The sequence below is a fragment of the Danio rerio genome, chromosome 5 (genome assembly GCF_049306965.1).
Source record: "Danio rerio strain Tuebingen ecotype United States chromosome 5, GRCz12tu, whole genome shotgun sequence".
Lineage (NCBI taxonomy): Eukaryota > Metazoa > Chordata > Actinopteri > Cypriniformes > Danionidae > Danio > Danio rerio.
In genome coordinates this window covers 52,009,089-52,034,040 of record NC_133180.1, presented here as the reverse complement: position 1 = coordinate 52,034,040, position 24,952 = coordinate 52,009,089, and the positions used below count along the sequence as shown (strand labels likewise).

Below are 24,952 nucleotides of genomic sequence, written 5' to 3'. Positions count from 1 at the left end.
TTCCTTGGGCAACCTAAAGCCTGCTTTTCCAGCAGTGCTGACACCAGAAATCAGCTGCTGCATGACAAACAGATCATGCAAATGACCTCTGATGGATTCAGAAGAGTGGGAATCTTACAGTCCATACATGGGAAATGAGATTTTAGACCAGCTGATAATGATAAAACACTGACCGAGGTTTTGAGAAGCTGCTATTTGTTGTGGCACCATCTTTAGTAGGCTACAGACAATGCACTCATGATCCATCAGTTTTTTCAACTTCCCAGCTGCCTATAAGGCAGAGCTTGGATCTCATCAATAATGCAACGAAACATCATGTTTATGCAGTTCACACAATGACAGAACACTAGTACCAGACTGTAGCCACACACTGAAAACAAGCCTCAAAAGCATTGGACAAAATGACAGTTATTTAGCTTAAGACATATACATCGTACCTAACCAGCAGCAGCAGATTAGAGAGTGTAGAAATAGGCAGTAAATACTCACCTTTTGATTCTGTTTTCTGCAGGCTCTTATCGCTTCATGGTAGCACAGCACACAGGAAAAATAACTGTAGTGCCATGGTGATATGCAAATTAATGGATCACGCTGAATACAAGGGCATTTATTATTCATAAATTACTCATGTTTATGCAAATTAGGTTACACAGCCCTACTCAAATAGGAGCTTGGTAATTTATGCTGCCTTGCTTCATATGCCTTGGCTTCTTGTTTAAAAAAGCTAATATTTGTTATAAAATATTGCGTGCGTGTGCAAGTGTGTAGTAAAAAACAGTCATAAACGTCTTATTTTTTTAAGAACAGCTTTTATTTTTTTTGTGTAAAAATAAAATCATTGAAGGAGATTCAAATGTTAACAAATTGAGGACCTTAATATTCTACTGTGAAGCTGGATGCAAAATAGAATAAATGATTGGACTGTTTGCAACATAAGAGGGACGTGTTTAAATATAACAAACACTTGGCGCCCCCGTGTGGTCTCCTCAGAGAAAGAGGTTATGATGATGCTAAAACAAAGACTACATATGAAAGTACATTGTACACTTCAGTACATATGGCTTTAGGCTTGCAAGCTGTTGTTTTTTCCTAGGGTCACAGATCTCCTCAAAACATTGTCAACCTCTTTTTCAAAGCGATGAAGCAGTTTAAAGTCACAGAATCCCCTGTAGAGTAAACCGGTTGCCAGTGTTTTCATGGCCTCCTTCATCTGCCACAGTGAGGGTACAGTGACGCTGTGTGCATTTCCATTGAGCTCAGCTGTGACGACTGTGGGTTCGAGTTTGGGAATGTCCAGATCTGATAAAACATCACTTTCACTGTACGATTGGTCGGTTGTACTTGACTCATCAGTTTGCATGCGATAGGATGCACTTTCTTCCTTAGTTTGGTCATTTGGTGGATTTTCTGGACATGGGTTGGGGTTGGTCACACGTTGTACGACTCTTCCCCTAGCTTTAAAGCACTTCAGCCAGTCCTCATTTGACTGGAAGTTAATGAAACCCATCATCCGAGCCAACCGAGATGCTTCAGAACAAATCACTGAGTCATTTACTGTAACGTTGTTCTCACGGCAATGGTCGATCCATCTCCAAAGCGCATCTTCAAGCTGTTGCATGTTTGCATTTGTGAAATTCGTCCTTGGCTCCAGTTTTCCCATACTCTTTTTATCCTGATTATTTTTGCCAATCTTGAACATTGATCGAATGTGTCCCTCTCTGTTTAGAAATCGAGTAAACCACTCTGCATTTGCCCTGAAGTTACCATAACCCACAATCTTGGCCAACTGAGCAGCTTTTGAACGAATAGTCGATTCATTCAAGTCAACGCCGCTCTGCTGAGTATGATCTATCCACCGCCAGAGTGCCGCTTCGAGTCGATGAGTCTTTCTGGCTCCAAGGTTTTTTTGAGACTCTGTCACTTTATCTGCAGATTTTGGATCTCCAGCGGCATTCCCCTCTTTCTGATCTACCTGGAACATCTCTCGTATCACTGGCTCCCGTGATTTAAAGCGTTTCAACCAGGCGGAGTTCGCCCGAAAATTAGAGAGACCCATTTCTTCAGCCACTCGAATCGCTTTTCCACGAATCATTGGCTCGTTTACTGTAATACCGTCGGCAAACGAAGCATCTATCCACCTCCACAGTGCTGCTTCCAATTGATGTGTCTTGCAGGATAGATAGACAGCTCCAGAAAGGTCCGACTTGGCGTTTTTCATGTTTCTTTTCCGGAGCCAGATGCTAAGCAGAGGAGCTGAGACGTTTAGCAAACGCGCAGCAGCGTTTAGGGGCATTTGAGGAAGTCGATCATATTTCTCGAGTATATGTTTTCTTTCCTGCAATGATCTACGGATATATTTCCTCGTGGCCATGTTTATGTGCGGTGAGAAGAAGTGATGGGGATTCGATTTCGAAGTCCAAAGTGGATCTCTTTATTGAACCGGTTCTTACAGAATGATTCGATTCGAGCAGTAACATCTCAAAAATAATAAACAAATATATAAATAACGCGACTGTGCTGTAGTTTCATCAACAACAATTTGTTAAAAACAAAAATATGTGTTTATAAATGTCTTTCATGCTTGGTTTTAGCACATGTGATAAGTTTATTGCTTAGTGTTCATTTAAAACGGTTCATTAAAACAAACTGTCCGAAAGAACCGATTAGAAAAAGTGAATCAGACTCGTTAGAGATGAACACAATCGACATCATCCAAAGGCGCAAGTGGCGTGTATCGCATGCGACGCTTTCTTGCGTGTTTAGATAACGTACGTTTATAATCGTGAAACTTTTGAGTGCGATACGCAGCTTTTCGTCTTGTATAATAGTTGATGTTTGTACGACTAGACTTGATTTAAGAAACATCATCGTGTGCATTAGGGGTGAGGTTATTGTTTTAACGTTAGTCAAACTTTGAAACAGAGTAACTTACGCTTTTAATAAGATGCGAATGCATTTGCCTCGGTAATACTGTTCATTAATTGAAATGCTAATAATTAACGTAGCTTGATTAGCGTTACAACTAATAATTGGGCTACGCAGCTGCATTATGTTAAACGCACATCTGACGTTAATCATATTTTCCTTGTTCTGTCAGCGGACGTGGGTTAAACATGTATCACAACAGCTCACAGAAGAAATTCTGGACATATGATAAAGAGGAAACTTTGGATAAATTAAGACTTGAAGCTAATCAGAAGTTCTGCTCAAAAGCTCTGTCCAGTGGAAAGGTAATTCACACGAATGCAGATCTATATTTCTCTAGTTATAACCATGTGTTATTATAAAAAAAGTATTATATTATTTGTATTTCATATTATTTGTGTAATCACAGATTTACTACAAATACCCTGAGTAATCTTTGATTATGCATAATGATTGTATTATTTTCTTGTTGTGATAATTGCTAAGGCTTTTATCTCATTGTACCATATTATGACAATAATACAAGTTGCAAAAAAAGTTTACTTAACAAAAAGGACCCTACACTGTTGAGTTTTGCTTTTTTTGTACATACATTTTTTTGATTAAACATATATTTCAACCTAAGTAAATTGCAAAATGTTGAAAAAAGTAAAATAGTTTACATTACAAGTAAATGTCAGTAAAAGTAGCATCAACAGTGAAAATAGCTACATTTGTAATAGGTGATGTTAGTTTAATTAATAAAAATATAGGACTGAACTTTATGACTTATAAGCTCTTTTAAAGGGATCGGTCACCCAAAAAGTTCAATTTCTTTTTTCTGTAGAACATAAAAACAAAATATTCTAAAGAATGTTGGAAATTGGCATGAGACGATAACCAGTTTCGAGGTTTACAATGGTTTAGAAAAGTCAAGGTTTTAAAACTGCTAGAATTTTCTGTTATACTGTCCTATATATGCTATATGTAAGGGTTGTTTTATAAATGTGTTTAAAGAAATTTGTGTTTTTGAAACTAAGACAGCAGAAGTCAATGAATTATTTTATTTATTTAGCCTGAAATGTTTACTGCTCTATAATATTTTAAATGTTTCCTAAAATAAAATATAGTGTTCTGTTCGATGGTGACCCAGACATTTGAAAAGAATTTACTTTTAAGCAGTAATCACAAAACCATGATACAGTGAAATTTTGATATTTTTATTCAAGGTCATCATACCATCAGAAACTTACACCAGCCCATGCCTAGTTGCAAATGAGCTGTCATCGGCAACCACTGTAGAAACCAAAAACTACAGAAGTCATTGGCTGCTGCCACTTTCCAGCATACTTTGTTTCAGTTTCTTTCATCTATTAAACACAAAAATTTCAGAGTTTGAACAAATAGGCGAGTAAACAATGGCAGATTTTTTTTTATAGTAGTAGTAAACTATCTTTTTTAAGTCTATAAAATAATAAAACATTTTAAAACTTTTGAATTTAATGCTTTATTAAAATTATCTAAGATTAAATAACCAAATCAACACGTTATCTTTTTTAGCCTGGAATAAATGAATCCACACTTCTCAATGAGCAGGAAGAGAAAGTGCTTTTCAAACACTATGAGAAGAGATTGCTAGACTTTTGTGCTGTGTTTAAGCCTGTGATGCCTAAATCTGTTGTGGTAAGTAATATCAGTGTTGCCAGTTAAGCATATTTAATATATCATATATAATAAATATGATTTATATATTTAATAAATAAACAATGATTTATTTATTATGCTCTTCTGGCCTTTTGTGTCTTATTTTATTTGTTTATTTGTTCAGGGCACAGCTTGCATGTATTTTCGAAGATTCTATTTGAACAACTCATTAATGGAGTATCATCCTCGGACAATAATGTAAGCATAGTGATTGATTGGAATAAGTTAGAAGATTATAAAGTATTTCAGATTCTGACTTCCATGTCTGTTTTTGCAGGTTGACATGTGCATATCTGTCCTGTAAAGTGGATGAGTTTAATGTGTCCAGCACTCAGTTTGTGGGGAATCTTCAGGAGAGCCCAGCGGGACAGGAGAGAGCTGTAGATCAGATTCTGGAGTATGAACTGCTCCTTATCCAGCAGCTGAATTTTCATCTGGTCGTTCACAATCCGTATCGACCTTTGGAGGGTTTTCTGATTGATCTGAAGGTGAGCCTAATGCCTAGTTGCAAACAGTCCTATCTCTAATGCACAGCATTGGCTGAGATAATGTTATTATGGCGAATATACTGTAGCTGGTGTGCATTACATTTGCCACATTACCAATAGTCGGTTAACTGAGTGCATGGCGTCTGCATTTTTCAGACCAGGTACCCATTGTTAGAGAACCCAGAGATGCTTAGAAAAAGTGCTGAAGACTTTCTCAACCGAGCAACAATGACAGATGCCGGACTGCTCTTCTCTCCATCTCAGATTGCTCTCACTGCTGTCCTCAATAGCGCTGCACGTGCTGGCCTCAAGATGGATGTGTACGTTTTTATTTATTTATTTTTTTCGTATTTGCAGATTATAAAAATATTGTGAATATTGCTGCAAAAGAGACGCTCCACCTTGTATTCTCTGATGGTAAACTTGACACTTATGTTTTTCACATTAGATAAGTGAAAAAAAAATTCTAATCTAGATGCAGTTGAAGGTTTCCCCCCCCAAACTATTTCCAAAGTGATTTTCACCAGAGCAAAGCCATTTTCACAGTATTTTTATTATATACCATTTTTAGAGAGTTTTATTTATTTTAGTTAAAGTAGAATAAAAGTAGTTTTAATTTTTAAGGTCAACATTATTAGACCCCTTAGTTTTGATTGGCTAAAGAACAAACCTGTGTTGTACGATGACTTTCATCAAGGTGTCTGCAGCGTCTTATAAAGTATTAAAAATTGATAAACCATTTAAGAGAAATTTAAGGTCCTAAAAAAGTATTAAAACATTTTAAAAGCTATTTTACATTGTCTTAAAATTTAGATTATACAATGTAGTTGTATGATAATTTTGCCTTTAATCTGCCAACTCTGGGGTGCTGTGTGGTTTATGAAATCGATAAAATCCTGCTAGATTTAACATCACATTGATTTGTTTACTGTAGTAACTAAGGCAACGCCGTTATTCCTGCTGTTCTATTGTAAAGTTGCTTTAAGGCAAGTCACTTTAAAAAGCCTCTCGGGCAGTATGCTCAGGCATTTTTTTTGAAAATTCTCCAAAATTGCTTGTCATGCTTACGATTAAATTTCGTATTAAGAATCACCAATAAAATTGAACAATTAAACAACAACAACTACAGAAAATCTACAGAAACTCTCTTCTGGTCCAAGCCATCATGCAATCATCAGTCTTCATCATCAGATTGATCAGTCTAATAGCGATCTGATTGACTCCTGTACTAGAAAGTGGGGCTTTATTCATTATATTGACGTTACACTTTTTTCCCCATTCAAAACTGTACGATTGTGTTTTTTAATAGTTTTTGTCTATAGGGGCCACCCGCTGGATTAGCATTTATATTCATTATACTGTATAAATAATCTTTCTTAAAATCAGAATTGAGTAAATATACTTTAAGTTAAAATGTTGCCAATGTTCCTGGTTGAAACCTAAAGTGGTGATAAGGACTTAAGATATATGGAAAGTGTCTTAAAAAAGGTTCTAAAAGGAATTAAATTTCACTCTCTGATTCCTGTTTATACACTGTTCATAATTACCCTAACTATTCAAATTAAGTCTTTAAATCACACTTTAAGCTCCATATTTATATCTTGTAAAATATCATGTACTGTCATCACAGCAAGGACGCAATCAGTGTTTAAAAATGTGTTGAAAATATTCCCTCCATTAAACAGCACTTTATTCATTGAATTTCTTTTCAGCTTAGTCTCTTAATTAATCTGGGGTCGCCACAGCGGAATAAACGGCCAACTTATCCAGCATGTTTTACGCAGTGGATGCCCTTCCAGTTGCAACCCATTACTGGGAAACACCCAAACACTCTAATTGTATCGCATATCTTTGAACTTGTGGGGGAAACTGCAGCACCTGCAGGAAACCCATGCAAACGCAGAGAGAACATGCAAACTACATACAGGAACGCCAGATGACCCAGCCGAGGCTCGAACCAGTGACCTTCTTGCTGTGAGGCAACAGCACTGCCTACTGTGCCACCGCATCGCTACAGCACTATTTTTATATTATTATAAAAATATTTGAAAATAAAATTTCAGGGGAGGGCTAATCATTTTGCTTTCAACTGTATGACCATGTTTTTACAAGGTGTGTTTTAGTTCATACAAGTATGATAATTATTAAAAGGTGAAAAACCACCATCATCCCTTTTCTTGTCAGTCAAAAATGACATAGGGTTGAATTAGGGTTGTACTGTTTTTAATGTAAATGAACAGTTTTATTAAAAAACACAGAAGTGTTTGACTAATTACTGTAATTATATAATGTAATGAATACTGGAATTTGTATTGTGTAAAAAAAAAAAAAAAAAAGCTACATTGAACATTTTCTTAATATAGCATCGTTTTCTTTGACATTTACAGATATTTAAATGAATGTATGGGGCTTAAGGAGGATAAAGAGACCCTCTCAAAGATGTATGAGTCAATGAGACGTAAGTAACTTTCTCTTTCTTAAGGTTAATAACACTAAACATGGCTACAAAACCTTCACCCCCTCAGATTTTCAGTGGTTAAACATGATAATAAGGTTCAGGGTAATATGTATAATAAGCAGTGGTGTAAAGTAACAAATTACAAATACTCAAAATAACTGTAATTGAGTAGTCTTTCTCAGGAATTGTAATTTACTAAGTAGTTTTAAATTGTTTTGTTTTACGTTCCCTATAGTATAGTTTTATTCAGTATCGGTACTTTATTCCTCTACTTTCCTTCAATCTGCAGTCACTACTTTATTGTTTCTTGTCTATGGGGATTAGAAAAATCAGTCCTGTGATTCCATGTGCGATTTGATTGGACAGAGGGGTAAATTGCATCTTAATGAACTACCTCAAGACATGTGCTATTTATAATTGCAGCAAACTGTTTGGAAGTATTAAGTGTCCAAGAAGATGTCCAAAATCTTTACACGCAATGACCCAGAGACTGTTTAGATGCATGTCACTAATAGGAAGATGACATGCTTACTGTATGATGACCAAAATGGCCTTAAAACACACAGCAAGCACAAGGCATTAACATGGTGTTAGACTGACATTGTACCTCAACGTCGTGGCGTGAGGACATTGCGTTTAACTTAACATCAGGCCGATGTCTGTGTACAACCTAAATCAACCAAATAACAACATCATTTGACATTTGTTAAGGCTGATTTAAAATAATGATGTGCTTAGACACTGGTTAATCATTGAATTTTTGTCACCTAACATCACAACCTAAATCTAACCTGATTTCTTGTAGCGTTATGTGGCTGCTGGGCAATAACTAAATGCACTACAGAATGCCAAGTTTACACAAATTGCATGTAAATGCATCAGCCGTTTACAGGGTAATACTCACTACTCGAGTACTTTTGATATGTCTACTTTTAACTCATACTTTGAGTAATATTTTCAACAGATACTTTAACTCGCACTACATTTGTAAGCAAGTAATGGCATCTTTACTTAAGTATGATTTTTTTTTTTTAGTAGAGAAATATTAATGATGGTTTAATATGTTGTGTGTTTTTTATTACACTGCACAAACCAGAATTATGACTGAACCATAAAAAATATTTAGTATAATAAAACAGAGCTACTTGCATAAAACAATCCTATTTATAATTGCATTTGAAAATTGTCCTGGATATCCTTCCATAAAACTACTTGTTGCCAAAATGGTGGTAATTTGCACCTGCTAGGACAATTATTGTCATCAAGTAAGTTAATTTACTATTGTTGCATTTATAATATAAGTCAGTGTTTCTCAACCACGTTCCTGGAAACCACTAACACTGCATGTTTTGGATGTCTCTATTGTTACCATCATTACAGGTTTTTCAGCCTCTGCTATTTGAGCTGATGATCTGAATCAGGTTTGTTTGGTTAAGGAGACATATGAAGAATGTGCAGAGTTGGTGGTCCTCCGGGAACATGGTTGAAACACTGATATAAGTGACACTGTTGTATCACATGGATAATTCTTAATATGTTTTTCACTGTAGGAATGACAAGTCTTGTTAAAGCGTACGAGCTTCCCAAAGCTGAGGAAGTCAGTATCTGCAAACAGAAACTGGAAAGGATTTATGCTGAGTTTGCTACAAACCTGTGAGTATTTGTGGAAGAATTAAATTTGGTGAGACCAGCAAAAAACAAACACACAAACAAACGTTCTCATACTAAGAGTTTTATTCAGCCAGGTTAGTCACTTGGTGTTTTGTATCTAAGATGCAAAAGTCGTGGTTTTTGAGTATAAAATAGAAAAATAAAAATACATGAGCTACCTGAAGTAGAAAAAAAGGGGTAAATCTGCGTCATGCTTTTTTGCCGGTTTTGCTGGGTAATAAAATGCAGCTAAATGCACCGTAGAGAATCCTACATCAGCTGTAGATGGAAACAGGAAATGAGAACAAAGTGAGCTTTTCCAGTCAGCGGTTGTTGATACACATTAACATAACAGGGTTTCCCATACTTTTACAACATGGCACAATAGTTATAACAGTTTTTTTTTTTTGGACATGTACCATGGTTATCATTCAATACCGTCGCATATCGAAAATCACCAGTGTACAAATGGTAGCACCATAGTACTTTCTTTGTAAGGAGGACAATAGGACTACCTCTCAAAACAATCAAACAAGAACACATTATGGAATGCGCCTAATAAATTGTAGAGAAGATTTAAAGTTTTGCATAACTCAGGTAATCATAATAGTTCACATCAAGAAACAAACAAGCTGATAATAATAAACCAATATCATTTGATAGTCAGCACGTTTTGATGCTGGGTTTTTTTGTGATGGAAAATGAACCAGGAAGCTCAGAATCTACTCTATAAAGCTATAAATTCAGGGTTTTGAGTTTGTCGCCATTCTCGATTCAGTGGAAGAACGAGGGTTAAGTTATTAAAAGTGGACGCATGCACCAACCGCGTGTAATCTATTTCCTAAAATTGAATCGGACTCACTGATCTGCTTATGTATCACACACAAACACTGGTTCAGAGATAAAAGCCAGGATGCAGCATCTTGTCAAGCGAAGCGGCTCAGAAGGTAAGATAGGAATCAGTTGCTATCTGTGGGATCGAAGCCTACCTGCACCTGAAACCGCGGGGCAAAACAGGAAGAGGTTGTGCGGTAGTATTGAGTGTAGACGGTTTCTTAAGGCTTGCACCGTAAGTGCATCTCGCTTCCCTGATGGTCAACAGCAATGCGGCGCCAGAGTTCTTGCATGCTACAGATGCCAGTCTAGTGGTCACTGCTCATAGGTCAGTTCAATCAAAGTCAGGTCCAAGAAGCTTTGAGTCAACAGGGTTTTCAGATTTTGGTATTCCCTTGGGAAGTTTGGAAGATTCAAGAGATGTTCTTCACCGCAAATAATATCTCGCACCATTTATTGTGTGGTTCATCTTGTTGTGATTCTGTGGGTTTTTGAGATTGGCAGTGTGTGTCGTTTAACTAGTCAGAGCTAGTTACCGCTGTCTTCATTTGCATCTGGGGAGAACGAGTCTTGCTGTCTTTGCTACCAATCGTGTCTTTCAGAGGATCTGGATAGTGGTGGCAACAGCCATAAAGGTACATTCAGTTCTGCAAAATAAAGACAAAATTAAGCGTGGATACCTTTTTAGAAATCAAGCTTGTCTTGAGCAATTTTTCTAGTTGACCAAGAAATCAAGTGCTTTCGGGAGGCCACGCTATCGTAGCTATGAATCAGTTTGTTCATCATGTTTTCTTATGCTTTTATATAACCCTCATAATGCATTCAGAATGTCTCTTATTTTTGCATAACGTGGGGAAGGATTTTACTAGATTTACATTTATTATTATTATTAATAACCATTTAACAGGAAAAACTTGTTTGGATTGCATTTCTTAACTCCTAATGTTGCTAGATAACACACTCTATGCAGTTTTTTCCAACACATCCCATAATTTCTAAAATATCAACCTCTACCAACTATCTACTACTATGAACAATCTGAAATTATGAATTGTAAAACTAATTTATTTAAAAACAATCAAAAAATCATTTTTTAACACTAAATTATCTTAATTTTTTTTAATTTTGCCTTAAAAGATTTCAGATTCTCAGTTAACATGTTTTCTTTCTATACACTAAAATTAAGTGTAGTAGTAACAGGATTATGTTTGTTACATTATTCTTTTAATGACTTTCAGTCATTATTTAAAATATTGTCAACCATTTGGTAGAGCAGGTAGTTAAAGGGTTAACAAATACAAAAATGTTTTTTAAATTTACCAAGAACCACAGCAAGAAAAAAGTTGGAAAATATGTGTTTCCATAAATGTAAACGCTGCTTTAGTTTATTACATTTCTAAGAATATATATTGAGAGAATTGGAAGTACAAACATTACTGGAATGATTGAAAGTAAATTTAAAGGGGTAGTTCACAAAAAAAAAAAAAAAAAAACATTAACTTGTTACAAACCGGGTTGGATTTTTCTTCAGTTGAACACAAAATATCTGTCTGTCTGTCTGTCTGTCTAATTTTATTTATTTATTTATTTATTGAAGAATGTTGGTAACAGTAAACATTGACTTTTCAAAGAATTTGTTTTTCCTAATGTGGAAGTCAATGGGTACAGGTTTCCAACATTCTTCAAAACGTCTTTATGTCAATCAGAAAAAAAAAAGGCACTCAAAGTTTTGGAAACCCTTGTGAAAGAATAAATAGTCAATTTTTGTTTTAAGATAAGATACCCCTTTATTTTTATTTGAATTTGGAACATATTAAATTACAAAAAAAACTTCAAAAAAGTCCAGATATTAAATATTTGTACTTGCAAATTGCAAAAAGCATTCAGGTGAAGCGGGAAAATGCATTCAATTATTCATCAATAGGCCTACACATTTGTCAATACAATTCAGTTATAAAAGTAAGAAGACTCAGAAGGGACGTGATAGTGGGGGAAAAATGGATGGAAAAAAAAAATGGGAATGGGAAAATATATTTTTAAGTTTTTTTCCTTCACAGAGATATTTTACATTCCCTCACAAAGATATTTTGCAAGGCAACGCAAAGTTGTTTAGCGTTCCCTAACAAAACTGTTGTTCCACAAACACTTCCTGTTCCCTTCATACATGTCTACTCCTGTTTTAACCGATATTTCCTTGTATTTCACCATTCTATCCCACTATCTCCGAGTATTTTCCCATATTTTTAATCTTGAAAGCAGATTAAAATTATTATGAAAATGTTTGCATTCAATTTCTTTTCATTGAAGCTGTGCATCGATCATCGCCCTTCATACGCAACCCCTGAATCAGTTAATGCATGTATAAGTGCTGACTGACGGATGCGCTCTGTATCTATAATGAAAGTAGTCCATTACTTTAGTAACCGATTGTGCTCATTTAAGAGAGACTTAGTTGTTTTTAAATAAAACACAGAAGAAAGACATGTTTACATATTATTAAGTGTATTTGTGTTTAAACACACACCTGAATCCCAAAATGTCCTGCACTTTAGCTTCTTTAAAAGGCATGTACAGATGCTGATTTGGGATCAGTTTATCATACGGAGCGCATTCGTCAGGCAAAGCTTATACATGCATTCACAGTCAGAGGTTGCATATGAAGGGTGATGATCAACGCACAACTTTATTGAAAAGAAAGTGAATGCAGACATTTTTATATTAATTACAATGTGCTTCCAAGATTTAAGTATGGGGAAATACTTATAGTGGGATAGTATGATAAAATACAGGAGAATCACAGCAAAAATTGATGGGTTGACACGTATAAAGTAAATAGGAAGTGTTTGTCGAGCAACAGTTTTGCAAGGGAATGCAAAACAACTTAAAAATATATATTTTCCTATCGTTTTTTTCTTCCACCTTTTTCCCCACCATCACGTCCGTGCCATGTAAAAGTGTTAGAAATGGGGGAAAGGGTATATATTTTTGTTTTGTTTTTTAGATTAGATCAATTAGATAAATTTAAAGTATTTTTGACCAACAAATAGCCAATACATTGCGTGTCCAGAATGCATTGGAGCAGTGGTTCTCAAACTGTGGTATGTGTAGATATCAAATGTGTCATATGTACATGCTACATATTTATAAATAAAGTATTTAAAAATCTATCAAAAATGATTTATATATGAATGACATATAATATTATTTATTTTATGACATAGTCTATATTTCTGAGGTCCAGGCAACATTTTCATAAGTTGATGAATTGGCTACTGTATGTTAATACTTTACATGTAAGTACAGCACTTTTCTGTTTACTTTTTAAGAACATTAGCCTACCAATTTTAACTTTTAAAAGCACATTTTAATTTAAATGTTTTTTTTCTTTTTACATACAAGCACAGTACAGTATTAAAGTTTAGACTATTTATAATGTTTACAATGGCGGACAATGTCCGCCATTGTAAGAATAAATATATTCTGAATAATAGAAATTAATCTACCACGTTTTAGAATTGTGCAGAGCTGTAGCTGCTTTACTGGGCTTACTACGCTATTGTATTTCAATACTGCTCATTATGGTGGTACTTGGAGAGACAATTTTTTTTCTGAGGTGGCACTTGATGAAAACCACTGCATTAGAGGGTTAAACAACTGCTATTGTGTTGATGCTACAGTTAATCAACAAATTGACATGGACAAAAACTAGATGTGATCTATATCTACATGGTTAATGCTAGCATGCATGCTCAGATGTGTGTGAGAGTGATGGCCTTCTAATTGAATGCAGTCTTCAGATGAGAGGAGCTGATGGTTCTGACGCTTTCCATTTCCGTGTCATTCAGGAAAAGAAAACATGGATATGAAGATGACGATCACGTTGTGAAAAGGCAGATGGTTGCAGATGAAGTATGTTTTTGATTATTTGTTCTTCAGATGCCCATCTTCTGGCTGCCGCTCGAATCTCATGGGTTTTCTGTTTTGCAGGAGTGGACTGATGATGATTTGGATGCATTGTGATAAGTAAATGACTTTAAACTGGCAGCAGAGATTTTCAAGAACAGGTCGAGTGATTCCATCTGGTAACAGGAGAGGATGAGCTTCTCATTATTAAATTGTAAATATTTCAGTAAAATGATGTGTAAATCTTTTAGTAATGTGAAAATAAATCTTTCTTTTTTTTAATCACATTATTCCTGGAATGTTTTTTGACATTAAAGCACAGGTGTCAAACTCAGTTCCTGGAAGGCAGCAGCTCTGCTAAGTTTAGTTTCAACCCCAAGTAAACACACCTGATCAAACTAATTGAGTTCTTCAGGTTTGTTTGAAATGTACAAGTATTGTAAGCCTGTTGGAACTAAACTGAGTTTGACAACACTGCTTTAATTTTTTTACTTTTTAGAGTTATTAGATTTTCAGTAAAAAAAAAACTAAAAATTATATTGTTGCAAAAAATCTTTAAAGGATTGAAAATTCTGTTATTTAATTACTCATTGTTTTAATCCCTCAGACCTATGTACATTTTCAAAACCCAAATTAGAGGGTTAGTTCACATCTTTGTAATAATTTTGTACATCTTCAGAACACAACTAAAGATATTTTAAGTGAATTTAGAGAGCTTCCTCATCCTCCATAGACGGCAACAGTCCAGATAAATACCTTAAAATCATCCTCAAAACAGACCACGTGCCTGTTTTGCGCAACTTCCTGATTGAAACAAAACACGGTTTTGTTATACGCCAGGTGCATAACATGTGAATGCATGCGCTATACTGGCATTAGGGAACTTTTTAATATATATATATATATATATATATATATATATATGCACATAAGAGGTTTATAGTATTCTGATCGGGCCACTGAAGGCATATAGTTTGTTTTGACAAATTTTTGAGAGTTATATTTCCTGGACCTAATAGGTTGGGAACCTTGCTGTCTGAAGGCTGGCTCACTGTGATTTTTAATTTTTTTTTATAATCCTAAACGATTGTACCGTGTCAGACTGAACGGCAGTGAAGATCACCAAACACGGAAGAAAACTCCCGAGTTTAACATTAAGCACTTTTTCCACTATCCTTCATTCTGAAATGATTCCTCACAGCAAACATAAACAATCAGTAGTGGCAATTTTGCACACGTCGTCTCAACAATATAACCAGGAAGAAAAAAACAACAGTTTTGACATTTCCTAACGATCATTTGAGCTGTCACATGGATTATGTCATTAGATTCTGCACTCCTATTGGTTCTTGGATTAATGCTTATCGCAGCTGTTGTCACACAGCAGGAAAGTGTTCGAAATTTTCTGACACTGCCAGAACTTCATCTTCTGATCGCACAGGCATTAAGCAGCTTTCTGTGAACATGTCAAACCATTGATCAAAGACCACAGATTTTAGTCCAGGAATCTTTTAGGATTTCCCAAATTTGCCTCAGTGTGAGCAGGGCTTAAGGAGGATTATGGAGCTCTCACATTTCACCTTAAATATCTTAAATTGTGTTCTGAAGATGAACAATGATCTCATGGGGTTGAAACGACATGAGTAATAAATAACCATATTTATTTTTGGGTGAACTAACCCTTTGAGATGAAATCTGAGAGCTCTCTAACCTGCCATAGACAACAATGTTCCTGAGATGTTCAGAAAAGGAATAATAAAAAAAATGTGTGAATTCAGTGACAACTGTAATCAGGTGAAGGTACAAAAAAATAAAAAAAATAAATTGTGTTTGCCTATGTTCTCCGTGTCAGGTTAGGGTGCGCTTTTACTCTGTAAAAATATGATGCTTGCATGAATGGTAATACATCTTAGTGCCCTTATGCTAAGTTCAGACTGCATGTTTTTATCCTCGATTTTGATTCACTTACCGGTTTTGAGAAATCGCAGACAAATGCCTGAAATCAGTCAAATCATTGAATTTTGTAGAGCAGTGAATCTCGAATAATATATAACGAATAAATTACAAGCATAGATAAATGAAATCTAGTAAAGATAAAAGTGAATTAAAATTTTCAGGTATTCACTATTCAGGTACAGAATCATCAACATTGCAGTCTTCATTTTATATTATTTAATCTTTAAAGTTACAAAAAAAATCTTGACCGGATGTTTTAAAATATGAAACGTTCACACAGTCACAGGCCTTACAGGCACAGTTTACTCAAAGATTAAAATGTACTTACTATTTACTCGCACTTCAGGAGTTCTAGATATAAAAACAAATGTAAACAAAATAGATTGTTGCGTGTTTTATGATGTGCTGTAATAAATTTGATTGTCATTGTTTTTCTTATTACCATGTATAAAGTCTTGGAATTTTAGTAGTAAAAATGTTTTGAACCCTGACTTCACTAAAGCTCTGTTTCTCATGTAGTTAACAACAAAAGACATACTGTGTGATCTTGCGTTGTTTTCATATTACTTTTCGCATGTGTTTGGTTGTAAGAGTTGTTAGTAGACTGAGACAAAGTTGTCTGCGATTCTTCCAATTTTAAAGTCATTCAGTGTAAAACCTCCTGTCAATCAATCCATCTTGCAGTGTAAACAGCAGCGACAGAACGCTAGCCCAGATAGTCATGCAGTGTGAAAACATCTGTGACACGACTACTTTGAAAATCATGTAGTCTGAATTCACAATTGGTAAGCACAGCTGACGTACAAAAGAAGAAAAAGGCAAAGAAAGTCTGATTTACGAAACACATGGTTACAAAATCCTTCACATGGTCACAGTTGAGTTGAACCATTGAGATCAAATGAAGAGTTTCGTTCCTGTTCTGGACTTTGAATATCTCAGGAAAGATTCCATCTAAAATACCTTGATTTGTGTTCTGAAGACATAGAAGTTCTCACAGGGTTGTAGCGACACAGTTTTCTTTTTTGGATGAACTTAACCTTTAAAAATGTCCTGATAAGTTCAGCTTTACATCAAAAAAGTATTTTGAGCTGAAAATGATTTCTCCATTTCCAGAATATATACAAAAATATGTTTCTACATGACAACGGCCCTTAAATTAGAATGATCAATGAAGACTAATATTACAATTTAATGTTAATATTACTGAAAATTGAGTTCTGACATCATTATTTTACTGTTATTTTAATCAAATAAATGCAGCCTTAAAAAAAGACTTTAAATATATATAATAATACTGAAATGGATGTATCCACTGAATGTGAACGGTCTGTACTGTAACTTCACCATATGCATACAGTACAGCATTTTACAGGGACAGTCTCAGTAAAGATTAAGGGATGTTCTGGATTCAAATTATGCTTAATTAACACCACAGATGCAGTCTATAACCATAATAATGGTCCTTTATTCAAAACCAAGAACTAAAAATGTAGACAAACACTAGAATATTTTCAGAGGAGCACAACAGCCGTCTTGTTCTTTATTAAAAGCTGCTTTGATGAGCTGATCTGAGACATAAGCCAGTCAGAACTTTATAAAACATTTTTAATAAGTGCATGCATTCTTGGTACAATCTTTACTATAGTCAATTTTACTGCTGTAAACTTTTTTCTGTTTAAATTTTACCGTCAACATTTCTACTGAGAACTTATCTTGGCTTTGAAATAGTCTCAGGGAGGAACCAATTAAACATATTGTACAATATGGAAAACAAATCAGGTTACCTCAAATTATATACTCATGATTCCAGCAAGAGAATTTATTGTACGGATATAAAAATCATACTCTCTGAGGATGATGAAAAGAAAAACAAACAAAAGTAAATCCAGTCTACAGCACAATTGGAACTAAACAGAACAGTGGGTTAAAGGGACACTAGTCTCGGCACATTTTGCATATTCATAACCATGTAAATCAGTAACAAATTACAGTATAAAAAGCATTTAGCTCATAATCCAGTTATAGAGAAAGAACGGTCGCAGCTTTGTGTCAGTTCAGATTCGGACCAAGCAGATGAAGAGATACACTTTGGCAAGCTGTGTTTAAACCGTCATTCTGCAGACTTAAAGGTGTCTGTTAGCTTGATATGTACCCATGATACTGAGAGTCGCCAAACTCGACCGCGTGATTATAAAGTCATTGGTGTCCAGCCGTTTTTGTTTTGTAGCTGTAGTTTGCATAGTACTTGTGGTACAGGCAATGAGACGAATGGGAAATATTGGGAGGATGGGATCTGACATGGGGGAGGATGAGGGTGGAACATGCTGGGGGTCCCATTGACTACTCCATGAAGACGGAGACAAACTGACAAACAGAAAGACGGAGGTGGAACTACCTGCTGCTGTTGGACATGGCATATTGCACCTGTTTCTGCTGGAGGAGCTCGGTGATGGCCAGCAGCTTCTTCAGCGCGTGCTGGGAACAGAAGTAAAGCGACAGGATTATATACTGCAGCTTGTCCTGCTGGGTTAAAAATGACAGTGAAACCCACAATTTAAGTGTGTCATTTCCTTAAGGTGGTCTTGTGGCCACAAGGTTTTGCATGTAACTGGTGACATCTTTGAGCTATTGAAAGGCAATGATAAACAAAAACAGGTAGCTGGAGAATTAGGCCATGTCCACACATACACCAGTTTCTCCACAGATGTTTTTAAAAAATATCTCAGTCTAGATGAAAACGCACTGTGATACATGTTAAGGGCATGCCGAACAAACACAGGAAGTTAATGACATGTTTATTCTGAGTTCACACTAATTGTGGAATTAAAGATGTAGTATGCAAGTTTGACACTTAGTGGTTGACAGCACCTCTGATAAACTCTTCAAGAGACACTTGTTCTAAGTTAGCTTGACCTAAAAATTGCACAACTAAATAGGACTACAGGCTAGGCCAGTGATTTTCAGCAGAGTTTCAAGGGAAACTCAAAATGAAAATATTTTGACAAATTTGTTGAGATTCTTGACATGTTATTTCATTGCCGAGATCTTAGTCCATCTTCAGAACCCAAATTAAGATATTTTAGATGAAATGAAAAGACAGAAATGGTCTTATGACATTCAAAGTCCAGAAAAGGAAACAACACACTGTCAAAAGTTCACCATGACTTCAGGTGTTTAACTGTAATTATACAAAGCTCCAAAAACAGTGTACCTATGTTAGAATCAGATCAATATGATGCTTGTATGTTTTATGTTTACAGTTGAATTACTGACAATGTTTTTGATTCCCTTTCTGGGCAAATCAGGAACCTTGCTGTCTTTAGAGGACAAGGGAGCACTTTTATTTCATCTAAAATATCTTAATTTGTGTTCTGGAGATGAAGAAAGGTCTCAGGGGACTGGAACAACATGAGGGTTCATTTAAAACAGGCTACATAAAGTAAAATTCTTACAAAAATAACCAAAACATTCACAATTCGCAATTAGTATGAACGAAGTCAAATATTACACTTAGATATTAATATTTGTACAGTTTGTTCAACCTATGGATTGTCCTAGTGACTAGAAAATTCTTGACAATTGTGGCCCTTTGAGTCAAAAGGTTTGGGAACACTTTTATGAAACGTTACCTTTCGAATCATATCCTGTTTATGGCCCTCTTAGATCTTTAATCTGTAATGAGTTCATATTTCTGCTAAAACTGCACCAGAGTGCAGTTGGAAGTGGATTTAGATGCATCTTATCAGTGGTCCACATGTTCAGTGCACAAAAAGTTTGAGATGGCAGCGTTCATACTTGTCCACTGAAGCGTTTCTCGAAGGCAAGCATATTTTTTCAATTGTTTCCAATGAGAGTGCCACTTTTTTTTAGAACAGCGTGGCGAGGTGCTGAGTGTGTGTCTTATGCAGAGCACTGAGCAATCTGCCTTTTTCAAATACTCTGACAGAAGAAAAGCACTTGCAACTCACTGATTTTTATTTATTTTTTTGTAGTGCTGTCATTTTAAGCTGTGCAAAAAATGTTTCACGATTCCTTAAATGTCCTTGCACACAGTTTGATATTCTCATTTGAAATATTCTCTATTAAAAACAAATACAACCTTATGTTGTGTTTACGCTTACAGAGACTGCCTTAGAAACTTTTGATCTGGTTAAATGTCTACCATCTTCCTCTCTACGTGATTCCAGGATGGAATATTTGAGGAACAGTTTTTTCTTCATGTCTTTTTAAGAAAAGAGAAGACAAAATCAGTCTCGCTGCTCAAAGGCTTTATTTTGGATTTGTGATTTTTTTCTACGTAATGATATCCATCAGACTTGGTGCGCAAGGTTTTTGTGCATGACAACTTTTTTGGATGATGATTACAAAAAGACATGTGCAATAACCTTTATTCACTGACAGACAAGTGTGAACCCTAAAAAAAATTTAACCAAAGCAGTCTTTACATGAAGATATATCATCCGGCAAATATTCATAGCACTTCACTTTTTCCACATTTTTTTAATGTTACAGCCTTATTCCAAAATGGATTAAATTCATTTATTTCCTCAAAATTCTATACACAATACCCCATAATGACAATGTGAAAAAAGTAAATGAAAAAAGCTAAAACATCACATGTAGATAAGTATTCACAGCCTTTGCTTAATACTTTGTTGATGCACCTTTGGCAGCAATTACAGCCATAAGTCTTTTTGAATATGATGCCACAAGCTTGGCACACCCGTCTTTAGGAATTTTTGCCCATTCCAGTACCTCTCAAGCTCTATCAGGTTGGATGGTGACATTTTCAGATTTCTCCAGAGATGTTCAATAGGATTTAGGTCTGGGCTCTGGCTGGGCTACTCAAGGACATTAACAAAGCTGTTGTGAAGCCACTCCATTGATATTGTGGCAGTGTGCTTTGGTTCACTGTCCTGCTGGAAGATAGAATCGTCCTCCCAGTTTGAGGTCAAGAGCACTCTGTAGCAGGTTTTCATTGAGGATGTCTCTGTACATTGCTGCATTCATCTTTCCCTCTATCCTGACTAGTCTTCCAGGTCCTGCTGCTGAAAAACATCCCCACAGCATGATGGTGCCACCACCATGCTTCACTGAAGGGATGGTATTAGTCTGGTGATGAGCGGTGTCTGGTTTTCTCCAAACGTAACGCCTGACATTCACTCCTAAGAGGTAAATTCCAGGCGGGGAGTGGCTTCCGTCTGGCCATTCTATCATACAGGCCTGATTGGTGGATTGCTGCACAGATGGTTGTCCTTCTGTAAGGTTCTCCTCTCTCCACAGAAGAACGCTTAAGCTCAGACACAGTGACCATCAGGTTATTGATCACCACCCTGACTAGGGCCCTTCTCCCCCTTCTCCGGCCAGCTATAGGAAGTGTCCTGGTGGTTACAAACATCTTCCACTCACAGATGATGGAGGCCACTGTGCTCATTGGAACTTTTAGAGCAGCAGGAATTTTTTTGTAACCTTCCCCAGCCCTGTGCCTCAAGACAATCCTGTCTCAGACGTCTACAGACAATTCCTTTGTCTTCATGCTTGGTTTGTGCTATGGCATGCATTGTCAACCCTGGGACCTTATATAGACAGGCGTATGCCTTTTCAAATCATGTCCAGTCAACTGAATTTACCACAGGTGAACTCCAATAAAGTTGCTGAAACATCTCAAGAATGATCAGTGGAGACAGAATGTACCTGAGCTCAATTTAGAGCTTCACAGCAAAGGCTGTGAATACTTATGTACATGTGATTTTTCAGGTATTTATTTTTAATGATATTTGCAACTATTTCAAAAACTCTTTTTTTCACATTGTCATTATGGGGTATTGTGTAGCATTTGGAAAAAATAAATCAGTGTTATCCATTTTGGAATAAGGCTGTAACATAAAAAAAATGTTAAAAAGGGAAGCGCTATGAATAGAAACTTCTGGATGCACTATATTTCCTCCCAGCATGCCCTGCAAAAGAGACCCATACCTGCTGTGCTCCTCTCTCGTTGCTGAGGGTGCGGAGTTCGTCCGAATGAGTAGCACAGATCTCGTGCAGGGCAGCAAGGTCACGGGACAGATCAGTCCTAAAGTGCTCGGTGGATTCGGGGAGATCAGGAACATTCTGGATGAGCAGAACAGAGAAAATGGGTTCAGACAGTACTCATAAACTGAGCCATGCTGCTTTAAAAATGAATAGAGGAAACTTTACCCCCAACTCATCCAGAAACATGATCATCCTTTGTTTGTTGTTCTTGATGAAAGGATTGACTCCCTCCATGTAGGGCTCCTGCAACACAAACACATCAGCACAACATTAGCATTCTCTCAGCACAGATCATTTTAGAACTCAGCGTGAAAATCTAAACACCTTGGCACCAAACTCCACCAGGTTGGCCAAGTTTTGCACAGACTTTGCTACCAGCGTGAGCGTCCGGCCTGCAGTGGAGGATGGAGGATCTGAAAAGACAAAACACGATTGCATCATCGTTAATATTATGTTTGGACCGATACCAGTATATCTTTAGAGGGGATTTACACAACACAATGTTCAACAAAATACACAAAACTTTGTGTTCGAGCTTTTCATTTTAATTGTTTTGGGGGTCTAAAATTGCATGATGTCATGCACATACACTTAACCAGCCACTTTATTAGGTACACAGGTCCAACTGCTTGTTACCAAAATTTCTAATCAGCCAATCACATGGCAGCATTTCAATGCATTTAGACATGTAGACATCGTCAAGATGATCTGCTGCAGTTCAAACCGAGCATCAGAATGGGGAAGGAAGGTGATTTAGGTGGTTGCAAATGCCTTGTTGATGTCAGAGGAGAATGGCTATACTCCTTCCAGCTGTTAGAAAGGCAACAGTAACTCAAATAACCACTCGTTACAACCAAGCTAAGCAGAAGAGCATCTCTGAATGAACAACTTATCCAACCTTGAGGCAGATGGGCAACAGCAGCAGAAGACCAGGGTGCCACTCCTGTCAGCTAAGAACAGGAAACTGTGGCTACAATTCACACAGGTTTGATTTCTGCTGCGACATTTGGATGGTAGGGTCAGAATTTAACATCAACAACTGCCTCATATCAACTATTCAGGCTGCTGGTGGTGTAATGGTGTGCGGGATATTTTCTTGGCACACTTTGTAATACTAATTGGGCATTGTGCTGGTCGTAATTAAGCATTGTGTCAACGCCACAGCCTAGCTGAGTATTGTTGCTAACCATGTCCATCCCTTTATGACCACAGTGTATCCATCTTTTGATGGCTACTTGCAGCAGGATAACGCACCATGTCATAGGGCTGGACGATATGGCAAAAATTTATATCACAATATTTAATTTTGGTCGATGCGATATAATTCTGATATCGATATGGAGAATATTAAAAACACAGAGAAAAAAACTGCCAAGAACGCACACAATGGATGTCTGTACCAACAAATGTCTGCAAACTGAATATGCAAACTGTATAATACCTCCAGTCTCTAAAAACAAAATAAAAATTAATGTTCACTTTTTATTTGTATGAGCCTTAACAAACAAGAAATGTGAAGTAAACTATCAAATAAATAAAACTCTCAGACTCAGCTTATTTATATAAATAATATATAGACAGTTCATGGAGGTTAGCTTGACGAACAGAAATTTTTATCAGCGTTTTTTTTATTTTATTTTTTTATATGCTGAATATTTAACAATCAAAATATTACTAAAATCTTACAATTATGACATCCACATCGTAAAAACATAAAAAAGAATAATAATTATAATAATAAAAAATAAAAAAAGAGTATGGGCTACATTAATATTTGCAATAGAAAATTAGACTTTTTTTTTTCAAGTTTTTTGAGTTGTTTGAATATATTCGTAGTTCTAAATATAAACATAACATAAAATAGTTCTAATTTTATATAGTCTATTTATATAGACTAATATTTTATATAATTTTATATAACAAATTTGAATTATTTAACAGAATTAATACATATATTAATCCCATTCTTTTTTATTTCATCAGCTTTGCAATAACCAGATTCCTGATAAATATGTTTGTGAATTTTATTATGTAAGTTTGTGCTATATGCCAGCATGCAGCGAGTTTGTGTATGTCAGTGTAAATTTAGGTGTTTATGCGAGGATAGAGTATATGCACGGATCAAGTTTATATGTATGTGCATGTGTTATTGTGGGAGTATATGCACGGATCGAGTATGTGCTTGTGTATGTGATTTCAACAGACTATTGAAAATGTATATGTATAAAATTACTACTGTATAGATTTTTTTAACATTTTAGTAAAATGAAAATAACATATTATAAATATTAGATACGAATATGTTATTTATATAAATATATTAAAAACCTTTTTATAATTTTGTAAATGCTAAATGTGTATTAAATGTGCAATTTTATTTAAAAAATAACTCTTAATCAGAGTGAAAATCTGATTACCTGAGGTAAATGTGTTGCATCAGGTAAATAAGCTTGTGAGTGAGGCTTTGCACTTACCAGCGATGATGTTGAACATTCTGGGGTTGAGGATGGCTGGACAGATGAGTCTCAGGAAGACGAAACCACTGGAGGACACACACAAACACATTTTAGCACTTTGCAAGAGGCTGTTCTTTGTCAAGCTATATTTGTGCGTGTTTGCACGGTGTTACCTCACGACTCGGGTCCTCATTGTAGTGTTGGTCGGCCATTTCTGCTGCACTGACTTCTGAAGACAGCCATAAATGTACCTCAGGGTCCTGGGACAGGAAATGGACAATCAACCAACTCTATAAACTGCTTTGTAAAAGTAAGTGTCCAATGTATATGACATTGACAGGACAGTAATATAGTAATAAATATAGTAATAATTAGGAGTAATGCATTATAAAAGTAATGTATTACAGTAACTTATTTCTTTTTCCTTGTAACGTAGTAGTGCAAGGCATTAATAATACATTTTCAGAAATATTTTACTCAGTACATGTTCTGTAACGCTTGCGTTACAACAAACCTGGCTTTCGCCCACAAGACATTAGCAAATAAAAAACAGAAAGTAAGTTCTA

The 24,952-nt window shown here is 35.8% G+C and overlaps 3 protein-coding genes and 1 long non-coding RNA gene across 9 annotated transcripts in view; 1 reads left to right on the top strand and 3 right to left on the bottom strand.

Moving 5' to 3' along the window:
- The window catches only part of LOC137495629 (uncharacterized), a 47,432-nt gene extending 46,877 nt beyond the window's left edge, over positions 1-555 (bottom strand). Inside the window, exon 1 of the long non-coding RNA XR_011015579.1 lies at positions 490-555. This is a non-coding gene — a long non-coding RNA (uncharacterized lncRNA). The remainder of the gene's footprint in view (positions 1-489) is intronic.
- A 237-nt stretch (positions 556-792) lies between these two features.
- Positions 793-2,398, bottom strand: LOC100150296 (uncharacterized). Its single transcript, NM_001386791.1, has one exon. It carries the CDS (start codon positions 2,369-2,371, stop codon positions 1,064-1,066), a length of 1,308 nt encoding a protein of 435 aa, NP_001373720.1. The 5' UTR covers positions 2,372-2,398; the 3' UTR covers positions 793-1,063.
- Positions 2,399-2,722: 324 nt separating this feature from the next.
- ccnh (cyclin H) lies at positions 2,723-14,223 on the top strand. 4 transcript variants are annotated; one of them, XM_073950320.1, is made up of 10 exons: positions 2,723-2,768; positions 3,098-3,230; positions 4,465-4,587; positions 4,733-4,806; positions 4,886-5,096; positions 5,253-5,416; positions 7,484-7,554; positions 9,105-9,207; positions 13,884-13,947; positions 14,026-14,223. In XM_073950320.1, exons 2-10 carry the CDS (start codon positions 3,114-3,116, stop codon positions 14,056-14,058), a joined length of 960 nt encoding a protein of 319 aa, XP_073806421.1. In that variant the 5' UTR covers positions 2,723-2,768; positions 3,098-3,113; the 3' UTR covers positions 14,059-14,223.
- Positions 9,268-24,952, bottom strand: part of rasa1a (RAS p21 protein activator (GTPase activating protein) 1a) — a 106,361-nt gene continuing 90,676 nt past the window's right edge. For 2 of the 3 annotated variants that reach the window (XM_009301766.5, XM_021476621.3), the window contains exons 20-26: positions 24,560-24,646; positions 24,405-24,472; positions 22,255-22,343; positions 22,096-22,173; positions 21,874-22,008; positions 18,293-18,372; positions 9,268-10,685 (exon numbers count right to left, since the gene is read on the bottom strand). In XM_009301766.5, the coding sequence (XP_009300041.2) occupies positions 10,637-10,685; positions 18,293-18,372; positions 21,874-22,008; positions 22,096-22,173; positions 22,255-22,343; positions 24,405-24,472; positions 24,560-24,646 (586 nt within the window). In that variant the 3' untranslated portion in view covers positions 9,268-10,636. Of the gene's footprint in view, positions 10,686-17,405; positions 18,373-21,873; positions 22,009-22,095; positions 22,174-22,254; positions 22,344-24,404; positions 24,473-24,559; positions 24,647-24,952 lie in introns of those variants that run through there. The other variant, XM_073951398.1, reaches the window with a different exon arrangement.